The sequence below is a fragment of the Cryptomeria japonica genome, chromosome 2 (assembly GCF_030272615.1).
Source record: "Cryptomeria japonica chromosome 2, Sugi_1.0, whole genome shotgun sequence".
NCBI classification, from domain to species: domain Eukaryota; kingdom Viridiplantae; phylum Streptophyta; class Pinopsida; order Cupressales; family Cupressaceae; genus Cryptomeria; species Cryptomeria japonica.
This window is the reverse complement of record NC_081406.1, coordinates 413,804,893-413,823,320: the sequence shown is the minus strand read 5'-3', so window position 1 is coordinate 413,823,320 and position 18,428 is coordinate 413,804,893. Positions and strand designations below refer to the sequence as shown.

Below are 18,428 nucleotides of genomic sequence, written 5' to 3'. Positions count from 1 at the left end.
ACATCTCATCTCCAGATAAAGCATAATGTTATAAAAATCTGAATAATATATCATGGTAATGTATCTACTGAAAACAACCAATAATAAAAAATGAGTCTAATAAGTTCAAACAAGTACGGGTACTACACATAGTGGTATATTTTTCTACATTTACTTTAGGTTCTAAGAGAGTTGTTGAAAGGAGCTTAGATCTAATTTCTTGTAGACTGTGTTACAAGTATTAAGGGTCAAATTATTGTAGTTAAGTGTTCAAAAATGAGAAGAGTTGCAAGACTTTGTGCTTGTGGTTGTTCCCATTTGAAGTAGTTCAGAAGTGCACCATATCAGTAGACTTCGTGTTGTTATATGTTGTACGTTCTTTTTGTTTAAATCATTTTGGAAAAGTAGATAGGATACTAGAAAATAAAGACTTTGAACTTTGTTTCTATTTTCTTGTCCCGGGGAAGTGACGGAAAACTTTGAGCTTTCATGGAAACTTCACTCCCTTTTTGTAAAACCATTCTTGTTATTATTAAAGTTCCTTAAGTAGTTGTATTCGTTTTCTTAATTGCTATTTCTTTTCTACGAAGGGAAAAGAATATCGTCTTTTCTAAAAAAAGAGAAAATGATGTCCCACCCAAGTTAGATTATTGTTTAGTTAGTAATAGTAGAAAAGGGGGAGTCTTCCCTTAAATTAGGAGAGTTTTTAACTCACACACAGTGGTTGAAACCACAATTCTGCACATCTTCCTAGGTGTATAAAATTTTCAACCAATAGGTGAAATGGAAGAACTTACATTTAGAAGATGTTACTTGGGAGAGTGAGCATATATTACAACATTTAGATTCACAATAAGGAAAACGAGACTTCAAAGATCTTGGAGACATCAAGTTCAATAAATTTTGGTTTCTACTTATAATATTGAGGCCAATTTACAATGAGGATTGCAATGACACTTTTAGAAATGTTTTTGGACTGCTATGATGTTCTCCAAACTTCTTGGAGATATATTTTTATTAAGTCTCCGAGCTTGCTTCGATCATCTTCCCACTGCTTTAGTTTCTTCATGGTGTGTTTAGAATTGGTTTCCAACACCTTTGCAATGTTTTTTTTAGCTTGAGTAGTGTATTCAATATATGCCCTTAAGTTTCTAACGTTAATTAATAAAATATTTGCTTAAGTGATATATTCTATTAAAGTTGTTTTATGGCCCCCTCAAAAGTGGACGACCAGGGAAAAGAAAAGGGTTTTGCACATGAAAGTAAATTTATAATTCCAACAGTCTTTAGAGGTAAATGGATTATTCTATAGTCTCAAATTGCATATTTTTCCCTCCAAAATCTATAAATGGAGGTTGAGGGGGTTCATTTGCTCATTTCTCTCCAAAAACTATAAATGGAGGTTGAGGGACTTCGTTTGCTCATATGTTGTTAATTGATACTTATTGTTGTCAGCTTGCAAGTCCTTCCACAATATTTAGGGGACAAAAATCCCCTTTAGATTTCTAGATAAGGATTTGAAAGATAATTCCTAACTAGACTAGTGTTGTTTCATTTCAAGAATCACCATTGTGTAGATTGGAGTTCCAATTGCTGCTTCTAGCTATGGAAGTTTTTGATGTGCTTTAGATTGCAGATTTTAGTGATGTTCATTTAATTTTGTTGAGGGTGATTTATATTACATTCCTATTGTTGGTTGTACCACATCCCAAGCAGGTCATACAAATGCATCCAAGACTAGCATGAAGCTTCCTTGACCTAGTGCTGTTTTTAGGGTGAAATCTCTCATTTAAGTGTGACATCTAGTAGTTTGGAGTGTTTTGGCACCAATTTTCAGATTGTTTGAATGCTAGTTTTCTCTTTCTAAGGGGGTTGTACTATAGTTACATGTCACTACATAACTCTAGAAGGGGATGTAAGCCATTTCGAAATGAAGGGCTATGGTTTGGAGTAATATAACTCTTGTATGGTGTCACCTAGACCGTCTCTATCAATCCTAGTCACTTTGGCATTGGTATTTGGCATTTTGGTGGAGTTTGGTTGCTTACATAAGCACCATTCCTCTTATTCAAGTGCTATATAAGACTTGCAAACATTTGATATCTACTTTCAGATTAAAATCTCATGATTTCTGGTGTGTTGGATGAAGTTCATTGTATTTGGAGTTGATAATTATAGTTCATGTTCATTGCTAGAGATTTTCTCTTGTTATTTTTCCTTTTACTTACCCCACTAGATAAGTGGTTTGTTGTAATCGCTCACCATTGGACAATTGGAAGGAACTTGTTATTTATTTTCATGCATATCATATTGTAAAATTGGATGGTTTGTTGCCAATTCTAATTTGTTTCATGATCCACAATTTTGGTATATATACAACCTGTTTTGGCATTGAACAAGCTGACATATTGACCAATTTGGTCGAAGTCAACCTTAGAAATTTTTCTAGTGGCTTTGATTCTATACATGCAGTCCACCGAAGAGGTGTAGATAAGATCAACTATACTGTTTGTGTCCTATGGATGGCTTGCTGCCAATACTTTGTAATTGCATCCATTATATAGCTATGTGATTGGAAGCACCTTATGCTCACCTTGCCCACGTTGGGATTTGGGTGACCAAAAAGTGTGGAAGACAGTGCATTGCATATCATTTTCAGTTGGTGAAAATTTACAGCAAAAATTGAGCGTTGTTATTAAAAAGAAAGAGGGAAAATGAGCAAGGGTAAATTCAAATAAAGATTCAATAGTGAGTTAACCTATAGGAACCTAACCCCAAATTGATACACATAGAGCAAATTGATCCTTTGGTTATCTTGGCTATCACCTCAAATGTCACAAGTTGGCTGATGGTTTTGTAGATTTTGGTTGTAGACATAAGTAGGGTGTGCTCAAATGTGGAAAAAGTAAGAAAAGTATAATATTAGCCAAAGAAAAAGAGGAGAAAACTTACCTTTTTTATTTCTAGAAAAAAACATTAAATAAATGATGGCAGAGAGAATTTTCATATCTCTAATCCTATATTAGTTAGTTCTCCTATGTTTAATATTGTATGTCAATTAAAAAAACAAGAAAAAATATAAATGAAGAGAAATGAAAGGAGCTTTAGGTAATTTGAAGATGTGAAATCCTAAATTACAGAAATAGTAATCCTCAGCTCATAGGTCACATTTTTCAACCAAATCATCCTTGGGGGCTCTAAAGATGACAAAACCTTTGGGACTACGGGTCAGAAATCCACTTTCTGAGCTCATATGCTAGTATTAAAAGTGATATTAGATACTTTCTCTCTATAATTCAGGCTCAAAATGGAAAAAATTGCTTAAGTATAGAAAGTCATGGGCCAGGCATAGCGAAAGTGACAAGAAAGGATGGATAGCAAGTCAGAGTGGGAAGGTTGAGATAGGTTGGGAGAAGAATCAGGCATCAAATTTTACATCTGCAAATTACTAAATGCAAAACAAATAAAGGTAGAGAGATTGCAATTATGGCAGAAAATAGCAGGTGGAAGATAGCTAGGTAAGGAAGAAAACAAAGCTAGGGCAAAAGAATTGAGTCTCAGATCCTGCAACTCCATGGCAGAATGCAAACTAAAGGCCCAAAACAAAGAGGTGCAAAATAATTAGCTACTTGCATTACAAAAAGTTCCAATGATTGGATTACAAACAGAAAAAACATAAAAGTTTAGCAGTGTAAAAGATGCATGAAAAAAATTTAGGTATACAGAAAATATGAAACACAGCCTACACTGGCAAACATAATAAAATCAAATGAGATTGAATAATTAAGTTTGCAAAACTATCGAAGAAGAAATGAAGACATATATCTGCACTGTATTTTAACACATGCAAGAACAAAGTCAAAGATCTATTTCAAGTAAGAAAAACCCTACTCTGTTGCACTACACGGAAAGCAATTGATCTTGCTTTTCTTTCTAACAATAATATTTAGAAGTTGATGTTGCAAAAGGATGTGCTCTTTTTTGATAAAGCATCTACGCAAAACTAAAGATGAGGACACAGCATAGCTCTTTTAAGAATTAGAAAATATAACGGCCCAACTTAGGTTTGTCATGAGATAAGCTAAGATCTATACCTTATGCTTAGTGCATATGAGCATATTATTGTAAATTAAATGTTTTCAAGGTAGACTATATGGTCTTTCCTGTATCAAATAAATGCTCTTTGAACATTAAGGGGCTTTTCATTCAAACCTTAGGTTATGTATTTAATAATCAATAATAGAGAAACACAAAACAAACCAGAGAAAATCAAGATAAGTTTGAACCAGAAATCCCCAAAAGACTAACAGAAGCTTATTACTCTCTGCAAAATTGTTCTTTAAATATCCAATGAGCATTCTCAAGGGGGTAACGATAGATCCGAAACTAATACACACTAATATCATGTAGAAGAATGAGTCCCAAAATGAATGTATACTCATACAGGATTTTGACCACGTCTTGATGCTAGATAACCCTTGGTTACTACTATGAATTAAAGGTTTCATAAATTAAAAGAGAAGACAAAGAGTACAAATTGTTTAGATATTTTGTACAACATATACACATATTTCACCTGTGATTCCCAACTCTTAGCTGCCGAGAACGAGGCTGCACTCCACCGCTAACTCCAGACAGCTGCTTAAGATTGGTAAGAGCAATTTGAGCCAAATCTCTGGTCCTTGGATTTCCATGCTTGAATGCTTCTACCAATGCTTTTACTAGACTCTGATCAATAGAATACTTTTGGGCTTGATCTTCCACACGTAAAATTCTTTCTATCATCCACACTATTTTTTCCTGTAGTTGCCCAGGTCTAATCACAAAGAATAAATCAATGATTCCCTTCACAGCTTCTACTTTATCCAGTTCTTCCACACAGAGTCTTAAATTATTTGAATCAGAAAGAAGAGTTGATAGGGCTTCTATAGCTGCTATCTGAACATCAAAATTGTTATCCTCAAGAAGCTCAACAAGGGGTTTAACTGCGTTAGCTTTAACTAAACAGAATGTGCTATCTTCATCACATGGTACTCCATGCACAGGACATAAAGTTGGAGAAGGTGGAGAGCTCATACACATTAACCTGATAGAAACACACCAGCCTTGTGGACGTTGAGGTTCTAAGTCCCTAGCTACAATACGGGCTGCCTCTGATAAATACTGCAGTCCTTTAGCAGATAGTTGCTTTGCCTTAGGTTGCCTATAGTGCATGAGATGCTCTTTAAAAACAAGCATCAGCTGATTTTGTTGAACACAATCTAATACAATCTTGTCTGTACAACGAGTGAAATGAAGCAGAACCCCAAGGAGGCCCTCCACCATGGTGGCTTCAGCCCATGCATTTCTTCCAACTCTACTCCCTTTTCGTTCTGTAAGGGCATTAACAATCCATCCAATAAGATCTACACCCAATACCCTTTTCACTTCTTCATCTGAAAGAGGCAGGTTAGCAAGTATGCATGCAGCTGCTGATCCTTCTTCACGTGTATTTGACCCAGGACTGACCAATTTTTCTTTCAGCAAGATTAGTTGATTGCTTCTCATGGCATCTGCAAATTGCTGGCCTAATCTCTCTGAGAGAACACTTATCAGCTTGAATGCATGTATCCGATGGTCCACTTCTGGATCTTCAAGAAAAGCAATTAGGGTAATTATGCCATTCCCATTTTTAATGTGTACTGCTGCAAACTCTGCACAGGTGGATTCCAGGAAACAGAAAAACCATAAATTTCATCCCAGTCAAGACAAACATGAAATTAGCAAGTAATTATTTATCTTGGTGGATATGTAAAGTAGGTGTGGATGAAAAAGAAACCATAAGTGCTCATACAAGAGAAGTGACATTGAAATCATTTGAGTACAACAGCAATGCATGTCTTGTGCACTGAAAACTAGGACATTGTGAATCAAATAATAAAGATCCTTGTAGCTCACTCCTGCTACTAAAGTGTACAATGTGTCTAATCTTCTGTTCACATATGTGTAAGCAACAAAGGGAGTTAACAAGAGGCCATGAATTTAGATGACTCATAGAAGCAGAAATTGTGATTTAATCATGATAAGTCACCACTGCAGGGGTTTGCCAAAATTTTCAATGAAACAAAATCAAAATTTTATGAAACACTTAGGTCAACATCTTTAACTGAATAAAGCATCATTAAATTGCAAGAAAAGTATGACTAACCCAGGAGAAACAATGCAACTGGATTTTTTTGTGATATTCCACAATAATTGTGGGTATCTGCTGTGTTTTTTTCCCTAGCCTTAACCCAATTTCTTCCTCAGTAAATCCCTGTTTTTTGAAGAAATCTTTATCATTGGGTTTGCCAAGTTATTCCCAAGAAAGATTTTTGCTCCTAAGAGATGGATGATTTAAGGCATATTCAGATGCTATGGGGTAGGAGTAATCATGAATGTGCAATTGATAATTAGAGACAGCAACACTTATATGTCATTTTATCTCATTTTTTGTTGGAGACAATATATAGCTTTTCTGAACTGGTTAATTGGGCTAAGACATCTGTATTTCTTGTGCAGGTGGGCATGACAAGCCTAGAAAGACCCCTTCAAAATAAACACCATTGATCTTTTCAGTATTAATTTTTGTCATATATCAGTAATGCTCTATTATTTTTGTGGGTGTAAGGGGATAAATAAAACCTGGGGATAATAGTATATTAGTATGAATTGTTAAGGAAATCTTTGTCTTTGGGTTGGCCAAGCTATTCCCAAGTAAGACTTTTGCTACCATGAAATGAATGACTTAAAGAACATCCAGATTTAATAGGGTAGAATTAATCATGAACGTGTAATTGATAAATTGGAGATAACAACACTTAACATGTCATTTTGTCTCATTTCTTGTTGGAGACAATAAATAGCTTTTCTGAACTGGTTAATTGGGCTGATATCTGCATTTCTTGTGCAGGTTTACATGACAAGTCAGATCATCTACATTTCTTGTGCAGGTTGACATGACAAATGTATAAAGGGCCCTTCAAACTAATCACCATTGATCTATTCAGTATTAGTAATGGTCTATTATTTTTGTGGGTGTATGGATAAATAAAACCAGGTTATGTATTACATAAGATGTACAGAATAAATAACAAGGGAGTGCCTAAAGAACCATAATTCCTCAAAGCATCTAGGCAAGAAGATCCCTGATGAGGCTACCAGATCAGAAACTACAATATACTTAAAGACATGATATTTCCACAGTCCATGTAATGAATTTGTAAACGCTTCTGGGGAAAAACTGTGTAGTATTTTTTCATCAAAAAAAGCTTAGCACAAATTTAACTAGCTGTCATCTACAATATGCTTCCTAAAAAAATGTTGTTTGGCACATACTTGACTAGCTTTCATCTAAAAGACTAGAGATATAATCCCCAATAGTAATCTTAGAATCTTCAAAAGTGACCTTACATTTCGAGGAAAGGAGGGGCAGAATGAAGCAGCACAATGCAAAAGGCTTCTTAAAATCCTAAAAAATAACTTAGTATACTTGAAAACATCAAAGCTCAGGAATGTCTGGTAAAACTATGAACCCATATATATAGCTTATATTATATGTCATATGCGCTCTTTCAATTTAGTACAAGTCTCGAAAAGTTATGTCTCTTCCAGTTATGCTTCATTTTTATTGTATATTAAATGTAAAGGTAAGTCTTATGTTTTTTAAAGCATGATATTATCAAACATTTTACTGTATGAATTCTTTTCAATAAATGTCTTTCACTTTTGCAAGGGATCCCCTATGCACCTTTCCTCATTTTCTGTTGTTGGCATTATTACTCCTTAAGAATTGTCTTTATCCTTTTGTTTTGATGTAAAGTTCCAACCCCAACTCTGCACCAAATTTTTGCCCTTCTTCCCAAGTCAAAGTATCAAATAACATAGCTAATAGTTTTCTTGCATTCAAATCATAGTATTTTGTGGATTGGCAGGTTCAGTATAATCTAAGTTGATTTATATTGAAATAACTCATAAAATGTTCAGAACAGAAATGTAATTTATACAAATATGCAACATGGACAGTTGATAGTATTAGAGCACAGCAATATTGTAACAGAAAATGACTTGAAGGTTTATACAAGTGAGATCTCTGACCTCAATTTGTAGGTTACAGTACTAATGGAGATACTAGAGCTTTCAATATACCAGCAAACAGAGCCTTCCAGGAATACCATGACCCCTTCCAACTCAGCAATAAGGCTAGTGAACCCACACGAACTGTACTTGCTGACTTCAAATCGCAGTCGACAGATTAAAGTTGCCTCTGCTGTAATTCTAACATCACTTTGAGGAAGAATTTGCTGGCAATCAGATAACCATGGCTTGCAAAAGGGAAATACTTCAGTCCAAGGAACTCACACCATCTTCCAATATTGACCAGCTTTGGTGGAGTAAAATACTACACTCAAAGAGGAAACTGCAGCCACACGTCCCACTTCACAAATACGCTAAGCTCATACCTACATCAAGTCCACATAATTTTTTTTCCCAAAGGCCCAATCCTCTATCAATAGCCTAGAAAAAGGGGTTTACAAGTCCAAAAAATGAAGCCTACCCCTGAGTTTGGTCGTACAACCACTCATGAATTAGAGAATGTAGCAATTTGTAGTCTTTATAAACCGAGGTGGTATGACAGCCAATGGAGACAAATGCAGCTGCTTCTATAAAAATCAATTAATATTTAGAATAATAGGGTACCTTTTTATGCGTATGGCGGTCAATAACAACTGTTTCTCCATTATTCATGCAAGCCACTTTGTCGTGCATGCCACCTCACATAAAACAATATAGATCTTCTAAAGATGTACAATGGACCACGAGCAAATAACATAATCAGCAAAAAGTTGAAGGGAAATTGGGCATCCTAGAAAAGCCATTTGAGATCAAGATGCGCATCCAATATCTATTGCTTCTTCTTCACAAACAAATGACAATATGTTGATACAAACACATACTACTATGCCATAAAGCAGAATCAGGCACAATTTATTTCCCACGATTAAAACCTTAGAGGAAAGTGATTGCAATTTTAGATCTTGCCAAATCAATCTGTTTCAACAACAGCATGCATACATTAAGATTCAACATTACAGAATCATTAAACAGAAAGAAAGAGACAAAAGAATACAACACACAAATTTATGTGGGGAAAACTACGTTACCTGGGGACGCGCCCCCGGTTTTTTATTTCAGGCGTCCCCGTCTTGGGGACAAGGGACTCCTAGGGGACATCCCCATAATTTCTGCATGTAGACAGTGAATTTTGACAATGAATTCTATACGCAAATTGACTTTGACTCTCAATTTGACACAAATTTGCCATAAGAACTCTGCTAGTTCTTATATGTGTTCTATAATGTATATGTGCATGTTTTATCTATGAATATTTTAAATTTCCCTATATATTTTAATTTTCCCTATTTTTATATAGCAGTCCCCTTTGCCATCCCCTAGCTGTCCCCAAAATTGGCAAAAAAAAAACCGTCCCGGAAACACGTACCCCTGTCCCCTGCCGTCCCTGTCTCGGAAACTTGGGGTAACATAGGGGGAAAACTATATCTGGTAACAAAACCCCACACTCCAAAAACACAAAGCCATTGTATTATTCAGCAACAGATACAATTACAATACAATCTTTTGGCTGTAAGCCTTTACATGGAGATTTACATCCTATTCCATCCTGGAGAAAATCTAGCAACATAACCCCTATGAAATGAACTCCTCTCACATAATCTCTTCTCACAAACACTTGTATTTATAGAGCTTGCAATGCAAAAAATAGCAGCTTCTAATGTGTCCACATTCAATGTATTTGCAAATATGTCCACATTCAGTGTATCCTCAACATGTAATATAGAAACTCCTTTTTTGTGTAACTCTGGCATAAACAATATTTAATACAAATATTATTTAATCCTCACATACAAGGTGTCCAAGATGAGTAAAACAAGCCTTTTGCCAAATTAGGACTTTCCATTTTAATCCAAGCCTATCCGAGTAGAAGATTTGGTCTCGCTGAGAATCTTTCCAAATCCGCGCATAAAATAAGACAAAACCATTGCCACATGTCACTTGGAAGGAATTTTGAGGAGCTCTCCTAAGCATTGCTCTTCTTCAAAAGTCCCTCCTTGTGACAAGTGTCACAATTTCCCACTCTCAATGCTAATTGCAACTCAACTTGCCATTGGGTTCCGCAATGTAGCATAGCACTTTGGAAACTTATAATATATCATTAAATGAATAAAATCTGCAACATAGGACCATTTAATTAATTAAATCATTATCCTTGGGACTCCTAAGGTCGAGGCACCTTAATCCCAACAATCTCCCACTTGACGAAGACCTTTCAAGAGTCATTAGAAACACCGAGATTTACGAGCCACCCAATGAAATCACATCATCACTGCCATCCATGAAACTACATATCCAAACCATGCTCTCATGCTCCACCAGGACACCAACAACAACATCCAAGATGTCCACCATCTTTGGCAACAATCCCTATCATCCTCCAACATGCCACCTATGGAAGAAAAGGAACAAGCCAAGGTGAATATGCACTAGTCCAAAGAACACAAGCATGAGATCCTAGTGATACCAAAGGCTACAGGATACTGCCACCACTCCATTTTGCTCATGAGCTATACAAAAACATCAACAACATCAACCTTAAAGCCCACAACCAAAACACAACCTTGAAGTCAAAAGACTTTGTTTACTACTATATCTGATAAATTAAATATAGGAAGTAACAATAAAGATGACAATGCATACCAGATACAAGAGTAAACGTCTTTATTCTCACATGAAATTATTACAAAGAAGACCAGAGAAGGTCGGCCAAGGATTACAATTGATCTTGTTGGTGTTTCCAACTAATTACCTGAGTTCACCTAAGAATGAGCAAGATTTTATTGACATGAACTTAGATTAGTGGCTAACTAATGGGATTTCAATCAAAGATTGAATGATACCCTGCACTTTAGGCTCTACAAGACCTAGGGGGTGTCCCTGTGCAATATTTAACAGACTTACAATGGTAATGACAGATATTGCAAAAATGCAGATTTGCTCCCAACACATTTAACTAGAATGCATGCATATAACTCTATATTGGCTCAATTCATAGTTATTTAACACTTTTCATGAACAATTGGGAGTGAGTTCTAACCTACTCCTACAAACAGAAAAAAGAAAATGAGATCACCATTATTTAAAAACGGTATCTGAAATTCCCTTGAAGTCCTTAAAGATTAGGGATAAATCCAGGCCACAGAGTCATAATCTCATGAATCTTGAACATTTTCATGAACCTTTAATTACTCAGCTACAAAGATCCCATACAATGACGCTTAACATCAACACAAATCAACATAATACTTTGAATTCTTCTTAATGATTACTAAGTGCATCTTCTATTTTGCTGAAATCCATTCACAAAATTTAATCCTTCCTTTGAACGAACTTGTCAACAAATTTCACATCTACAACACAATTTGCAGAGACAAACAGATATATCCTTGATATAAGCAATTTATACAAAACAAGAGACACAATTAGGAGACAATTCAAAGTTTTCTTTATTCATTTATTAATCAAAAACAGCTGGTACATCCATGGAAAGTTCAGATCTCAAATAAAAAATGGCATTCTATTATTTCTGATTCATTACTCGCTTCTCTACCTACCCAAATACAAAATTTGGAATCTCAAAACCCTATGCAATTGGCCTTGAATTCCTTCTTATAGAAAATGAAGGAGCAAAACAAGCTTCGGGCCAAATTGCTGATGTGTCAAAATTTTATTTGCCTGTGGGAATATTCTAGGTACCTTTTACTACACCATATAGGACAAACATTATTTGTATTCCACAAGAAGGGAAATACAAATATAACTACCCTTTCAATATTGCCGCTATAAAATTTGGTGAGATGGTGTGATGCTAATGTGTACAATGCTGGATGGCCACTTAACTAGAAGACAAAATTGTTGTTGACGCTGCTGCTGATGATGAAGCTGAAAAGGAAATAAACAAGTAACATTTGAACTTTGTGAATTGACAAAGGTATTGAAGAATTCGTGACCAAAGTATCTGTGTTCTCCACATAACCAACTGCTTTGAATCAACGTGAGATACCTGTGATCAGTGGATCTGGCAAGGTTCTCATTATGAAGTTGAATTATGTTTAAAACACAGTCTATCCCTCCTAGCATAGTGCTTTGTTGCTCACTCCTCCTTGAGTGTACAATGCTCTTGATGCCAATGTGCAATTTGGTAACTTGTTGGCCACTTGAAACTCTGGATGTCTTGCACCCTGCCTGGAGTTTCTTTGCACTTGTTATCCACTACATTCTTAACCTTTGCTATAATCCTTCCATATATGGCATTTGTCTCAGTCACTTCATCATTTATCAGGTGATATGTGGCTATTTGAAGTTGAGCTCCTTTATCAATCTCGTTTATGGTTGCCTGTGTGCTTTTTTCAAAATCTCTCTTCCACATCTCCAAGCTATTCATTTCTCCACTTTTATCTAATATATCTTGGAGAGTCCAATGCTGAAGTGTTTTAAATGAATCTATTTTTTCCTTTACAGCCACTTCTTTGCCCTCAATGCATTGCAACTCCTGAATTAAAACATTTAACATTTTCCAGGTGGCATTGATATTGGATGGGGTGTGGCATCTATTGGCAAGAGGAGGGGGTCCTTTATCCCCACTGCAATCTTTAACCTAGCATTCTCTTGAAACAACTGATTGTATGATTTGTTCATGTCCACCCTTTCCTGAATCGATCTTTCCAACATCTTTTGTTGATGCTCTTTAGCATCTCAAGCAAACTTTGCAGAATGCATGGTGATGGTGGCAACTTGCAAAGCAGTTGTGTCCTTTAAAGTTCTTATTATCCCTCCATCACCAGTTTTTTCCTCCACTTCAATCAATAACTGTGTCTTTCCCATGTTTGGGGCTATGGCCCATTGTGATAATGCTTTCAAAGTAGGATGGTACCCGGTACCACTCACACCCCTTTTATTGTTGAACTTTGCCAGAAACAATGGGTCTTGTTGCTGTCTTATTTGATCTAACAAAAATACATCTTCCAAGTTCCAAGATGGAATCAACAACATACCACTATCTTTTACCATTTGCCTTGCTTCTTTAGCAGATATGTGGCTTAAGTCAAGCTCATCCAAAGTTGTAACATCGCCAAATGCATTGCTCTCTGCTTGACCCTTCATCTTTAGCCACAATCCTTTAAACTCTGGTGTCTTCACAAATTCATCATTTGATAAAAACCTTGCAACAACCACAACACAATCATCATCAATCTGGTCCAAAGTAGTGCGTCCACATCAACCCTATCTTATGGCTCTTGATCTGTAACAACCTCCCTTGGAGGGGATCTTAGTGGTTGTTCCACTTCTTGTTAAATTGCTAAGTCCTGTAGAGCATGAGCAGCTTCATCTATACCAAGGGTCTGTTCAATAACTTCATAATCAACAATGGGAGCGGATGACCCTATTGCACTACTGGTTAGTCAGGGAGCACTACTTTCCTTTTTGCTAGTAGCTCCTCTAACCTTGGGGGGACATATTCATAAGCTTCCGCTTCTTGCTAAGGCACTTGTGGTGGTTCTTGATCAACTTCTTGGACCACATTCTCTGCCACCTCTTCAATAATTGGCTCCTTTACCTCAGTTGGCTTTTGAGCAACCATGGGTTTTTAACCCTTATTTACAACATTTCTAGTATAAATGCTTTCAAAATTTTTGATCATGAGCTCTACTCTTCTTACCTCATTCTTCCCTTAGGGTAAAGCCCAAAAAAACTTGGGTCCCATTTCTTCTTCTCAATCTCAATGTTGAGTAGAATAGACCATTTTTTCCTTCTCTAACGTACTTCTCCAGTCATAACAATTCCTAATCAGACCCTCAACACAGCATAACTCATAGAGATATTTCCCTCTATGCATTCGAGTTGTCAACCAGTTAATGATACCTTCTAGATCATAATACCTTTTTTGTCTTAATTTCAAAGCAAATCTACCATTTATATAATCCTAGACCTTCTCTAAAGTGTTAGACCCAATGGAAAAATCATTATACCTAACACATTTGGGAAGGAAAGATCCCTTCTTCTACCTATGCATCAACTCCTCTTTCCACATGAATTGCCACATATACTCAAGAAATGCCAACCTAGTAGTTACAAAAATAGGGAGTTGGTGTGGTCCCCGAGGACATCAATAGATTCTAATGAGTATAATTGAAAAAGATATTCCAGTCACCATGGTTAAACTCTCCATCCTCATTAATTCTTATTGCTTTTGGCCTTAGCAATTGCATCATCTTCTTAGGCAACCTATCAAGATAATACCCATGCCATGAAGTAACATTAACAAAGAAGTACTCGTGGAAGGTCAAATAATCTGCAGTTGGACACTGACTGTCCCACGAGTAGCACCACCTCTAAATTGGTAGTGGTCTCTCATTTTCATCAACAAAGCTTAATCCTAACTTGCTGCTCCATTCATACTTATGTTGATACAAAATCATGTGACACACCATAGCATAATACTTGAAAACAATTATTGCTCCACTCTCTCTAACTTTAATCAAACCTTGATGTATTTCTTCTTCAATGAATGAGCCAAAATCACATGGCACATTCACATACTTGTGTTGGATCCTCATTTCCATTAACAACATCCCAATTGGCATCCTCTTCTCAGGATCTCTTCCTAAAACTTGGCATAGTATATAGTATGTGTTAACCAAGTATTCTCAAACTTCTCTACCAAGAAGGGTTCCTTTTCTGAATAAAAAAATAGGGACCTTCCTGTTATCCCATCCCTTGGGTCTGAATAGAGGCACCTCATCTACCATAAGAAGCCTTTTCTTCCTATCATAATCTGCTTGGAACCTATCCAAGTCAACTCTTGTTAACGCTTGCCCACTCAGACCAAAGCATTCAATTATTGCAGCCCTGTTCAAATCCAAAATAATTTTTCCCTTAGTATCCTTGACCGTTTTTGTAGCATAATCATATTTGACAGCCACAATTTTGATTGGGTCAAGCTTAATGAAGACATCAGGCACAATCAACCTTGCCAATTCCAATTACCATGGGTTAGACATAGGGACAGGCTCATTCCTTCTTTTGTAAAAATATGAGAACGGAGTCCACCCTATGACAGGAAGGTAAGCACTTCCACAATGAGCACATGAATTAGTAAAAATATCCTTGTCTCTCTAGTCTGCATTCGAGTCTGGGAGAATGTCCAAAATGTCTTGATAAAAAGGTTTTCTTCCTTCCTCTTCTTCGTGTTTCGCAGGTTGTTCTATAGCACCCACAGGATCTACCCTCACCATGTCAACATAGGGGTTTTCTCTTTTCTATGCTTGCTCTTGCGTTGGGGCCTAAGATTGTGCAGGAACTTGCTCCCGTTTCTTCTTCTTTGGAGCTCAATGTGTTTTTGGCTTAGGTTCCTAAGAACCAGAAGCCTCTTCTTTTCTCTTCCTAGGAGCCCTAGGCTTTTTAGGTTTTGCCTCAACACGAATAGTGACATGAATAGCACTAGACCCTGCGTCAAGTTCCGTAGCCACCTCTACACGGGATTCTACACTCAGTTCTTGACTAGTTTTTGGTGACACCACTACTACCTCCAACACCTTTTTTCCCATTTTACCAGACGACTCACCCTTCTTCAGCATTTTGACAACTATAATAACCTAGGGTTCTTTATAACTTTGCTTTACAAGGAAACTAGATAAACAGACATAGAGGCAACTACAATTTTCACAATTCAAGCATAAGAGGAATAAATTGACTCACTGTTTTAATTCGCTCCTTTGAAACCTCAATTCTGCAATTATGCTAAAATCGCCTTCGCTTTGCTATGCTTCTTCGCCTTTGAATCTTTGAACGCAAGGTGAGAAAACGTCACTTTGATCAATGAATTTATCGCTCATTATTTGCGGCAAACTCTAGTCATGTCGGCATTAATGCACTTGATATGAGCAATTCAAATTTGGTAGTCATGCGTGTTCTTTAAACTTGTGCCATCGATTGTGCCACATTTGCAACTTGAACAGCCATGATCTACTCCTTTTGCTTTGACTTTTGCTGATTGAGCAGCTTTCTTTCCACTGTGGAGGCCACATCCCATTTTACTCCACCTTTTGTGCTCGTGGTGGCGCCACCTTAACATGCCCGGGCCCACCTACATTACTCTAGCTCCACTTGCAGCTCCGCAATGTCATTTCCTCTTACCTTTTATCATCTACAGACTTGCGGAGACAAACATTCCTTTGTTCGTGGCTACCCGTAGCTACGCAGTCTAATATTCCTTTGTGTTTTGCCAATTGCGGAACCACGAACAACTCACTGCATTGCATCCTTCTCTCCGCAACTCTGCAAGTGCCTTCACTATGCCCTTTGATCACCTGTAACTTGCACAGTATTACTCTTCACTTTGCATGCTTCATACTTTCCTCTCCTCAACTCCATAAGGGAGCCTTAAAGCCATAAAATCTACTTGCAGACCCGCGGAGAATTTTTAACACTTACGTCATGCATTTTGCAATCCGCAAGCAGCTATTTAACTCTTAAATATGTTATGCGGATCTGTGGAGTGGGAATCACTTGAGTGATTAGAAATGCACATGCTCAAACAACTTGTTTGTGGAAGGGTGAAGGCGTCATCCACTAGGAAAGTCAATACATTTGACATTAGACTAGTTGCCTAACGACGAAGGATACATAAAGTCATAACTAAAGGGTAAAGCGTTCGGCACAACAAGTCAACAAGGGATTAGAACAAAAGGGAAACGAACCAAGGAATACATGGGCATTTTCAACACTTAGGCACAATTTTTAAAACCCTAGCACTTGCGAAGGGGAAAAAACCAAGCCACACTTAGCCAAATTCAGTAAAAAATTTAGCAGTCCTAACAAGGGCTCTAGTTGGGGACGCTTGATCATTTGGATCAAGGTGAGAATCTAGAATTTTGGAGGGTAGACCAAACTAACCAAGCAAACACACAAACATATATACAATATGTACACTAAGCTACTGTGCATGAAGAACTGTTAAGCAAAGAAGTGTTTCAGGAACTGTCCATGCATTGGCAATTCCTAGACTTCACCATTAATGTATTTTTCAAGAAATAGGAATCTTCACCATTTTTCACAGAAATGAAAAATGGGCCCAACCACAAGGCCTCAAATTTTCCATGCTTCCCTTTGCCCTGGCTCCTTGCATTCCACATGAGCACTAAGTCATCAACATTGAACTTTCTATTTATTACCCTTTTGTCAAATAAATACTTGCTTTGGTGTTGCATCTTTGCATTCTTCCTTTGGGCTTCACTCCTGACTTCATCCGACTTTGCAAATTGCTCCATCCTTTCTTCCATGGGCTCTAGTATATCCCAATCATTCTCTTGGATAAACTTATGCATTGGCAACAAATTATTCACAGGTAATCTGGCTTGTGCTCCGTAAACCAGTTCAAACAGTGATTTTCTAGTTGCTTTTTAACAATGATTCTATCAGCCCATAAAGCAAGCCTAAGTTGTGAGTCCCATGCTCTTTTGTTTTTCTCCAAGGTCCTCTTGATAATCTTCAAGATGCTCTTATTACTAGATTCTGCCTGCCCATTCCCTTGTGGGTGATATGGGGACGAGTATGAGATAGCTATCTGTTGTGACGTTTTCACACCACCCCATTGCAAATGGGGACCCCCCAGTTTTCATTTTTTAGAGTAGTGTTTTGGTGTCTTAGGTTTTGTTTCTAGTCTCTCGCCTTCGCAAATGAGCCAACTTCTTCAAATTCGGAGGAGTCACCAAATCAACAAGGAGAAAGAATGATCAAAAGAGCATTCTGATGCTACGGATGTGCTCAGATAGGTCGAAAGAGTAAAACTCCAATTTTTCGCAAAAACCTACTTTTTTTTCTACTTTTTCTAAAGAGAGAAAGTTGCTTTTTGCTTTTCCCAGGATCTTCAGGTAGTTACTGAGTCAGAAGAAGTGTCAAGCCAAGAGAATTCATCTAGAATGAACCAGACATGGAACCACCTTCGAAATTAGAGGATAATGTCAGGAATGCTAATGAAAGATCGCAAGAAAGTGGCTAAGTATGAAGTTTTGGCTAAGAAATTCCTTAGTTCCAAGCAAAGTCCACTCCAACCTAGGGAAAATTCCTTGTTTCCAAGTGAAGTTTTCCCTATGCATGAAGAAATTCCTTGTTTCCAAGTGAAGTCTTCCCTATGCATCAAAGAAATTCCTTGTTTCCAAGCAAAGTCCGCTCCAACCTAGGGAAAATTCCTTGTTTCCAAGTGAAGTCTGGCCTAGCATGAAGAAATTCCTTGTTTCCAAGTGAAGTCCGCCTAGACATAATGAAATTCCTTGAACAAGCATGCAATCTGCCCT

At 37.1% G+C, this 18,428-nt stretch overlaps 1 protein-coding gene across 1 annotated transcript in view; it reads right to left on the bottom strand.

The window, feature by feature from the left end:
* Window positions 1–4,183: 4,183 nt before the first annotated feature.
* The window catches only part of LOC131061982 (U-box domain-containing protein 43), a 38,838-nt gene continuing 24,593 nt past the window's right edge, over window positions 4,184–18,428 (bottom strand). Inside the window, exon 3 of the mRNA XM_059214923.1 lies at window positions 4,184–5,672. Within this exon, the coding sequence (XP_059070906.1) occupies window positions 4,552–5,672 (1,121 nt within the window). The 3' untranslated portion in view covers window positions 4,184–4,551. The remainder of the gene's footprint in view (window positions 5,673–18,428) is intronic.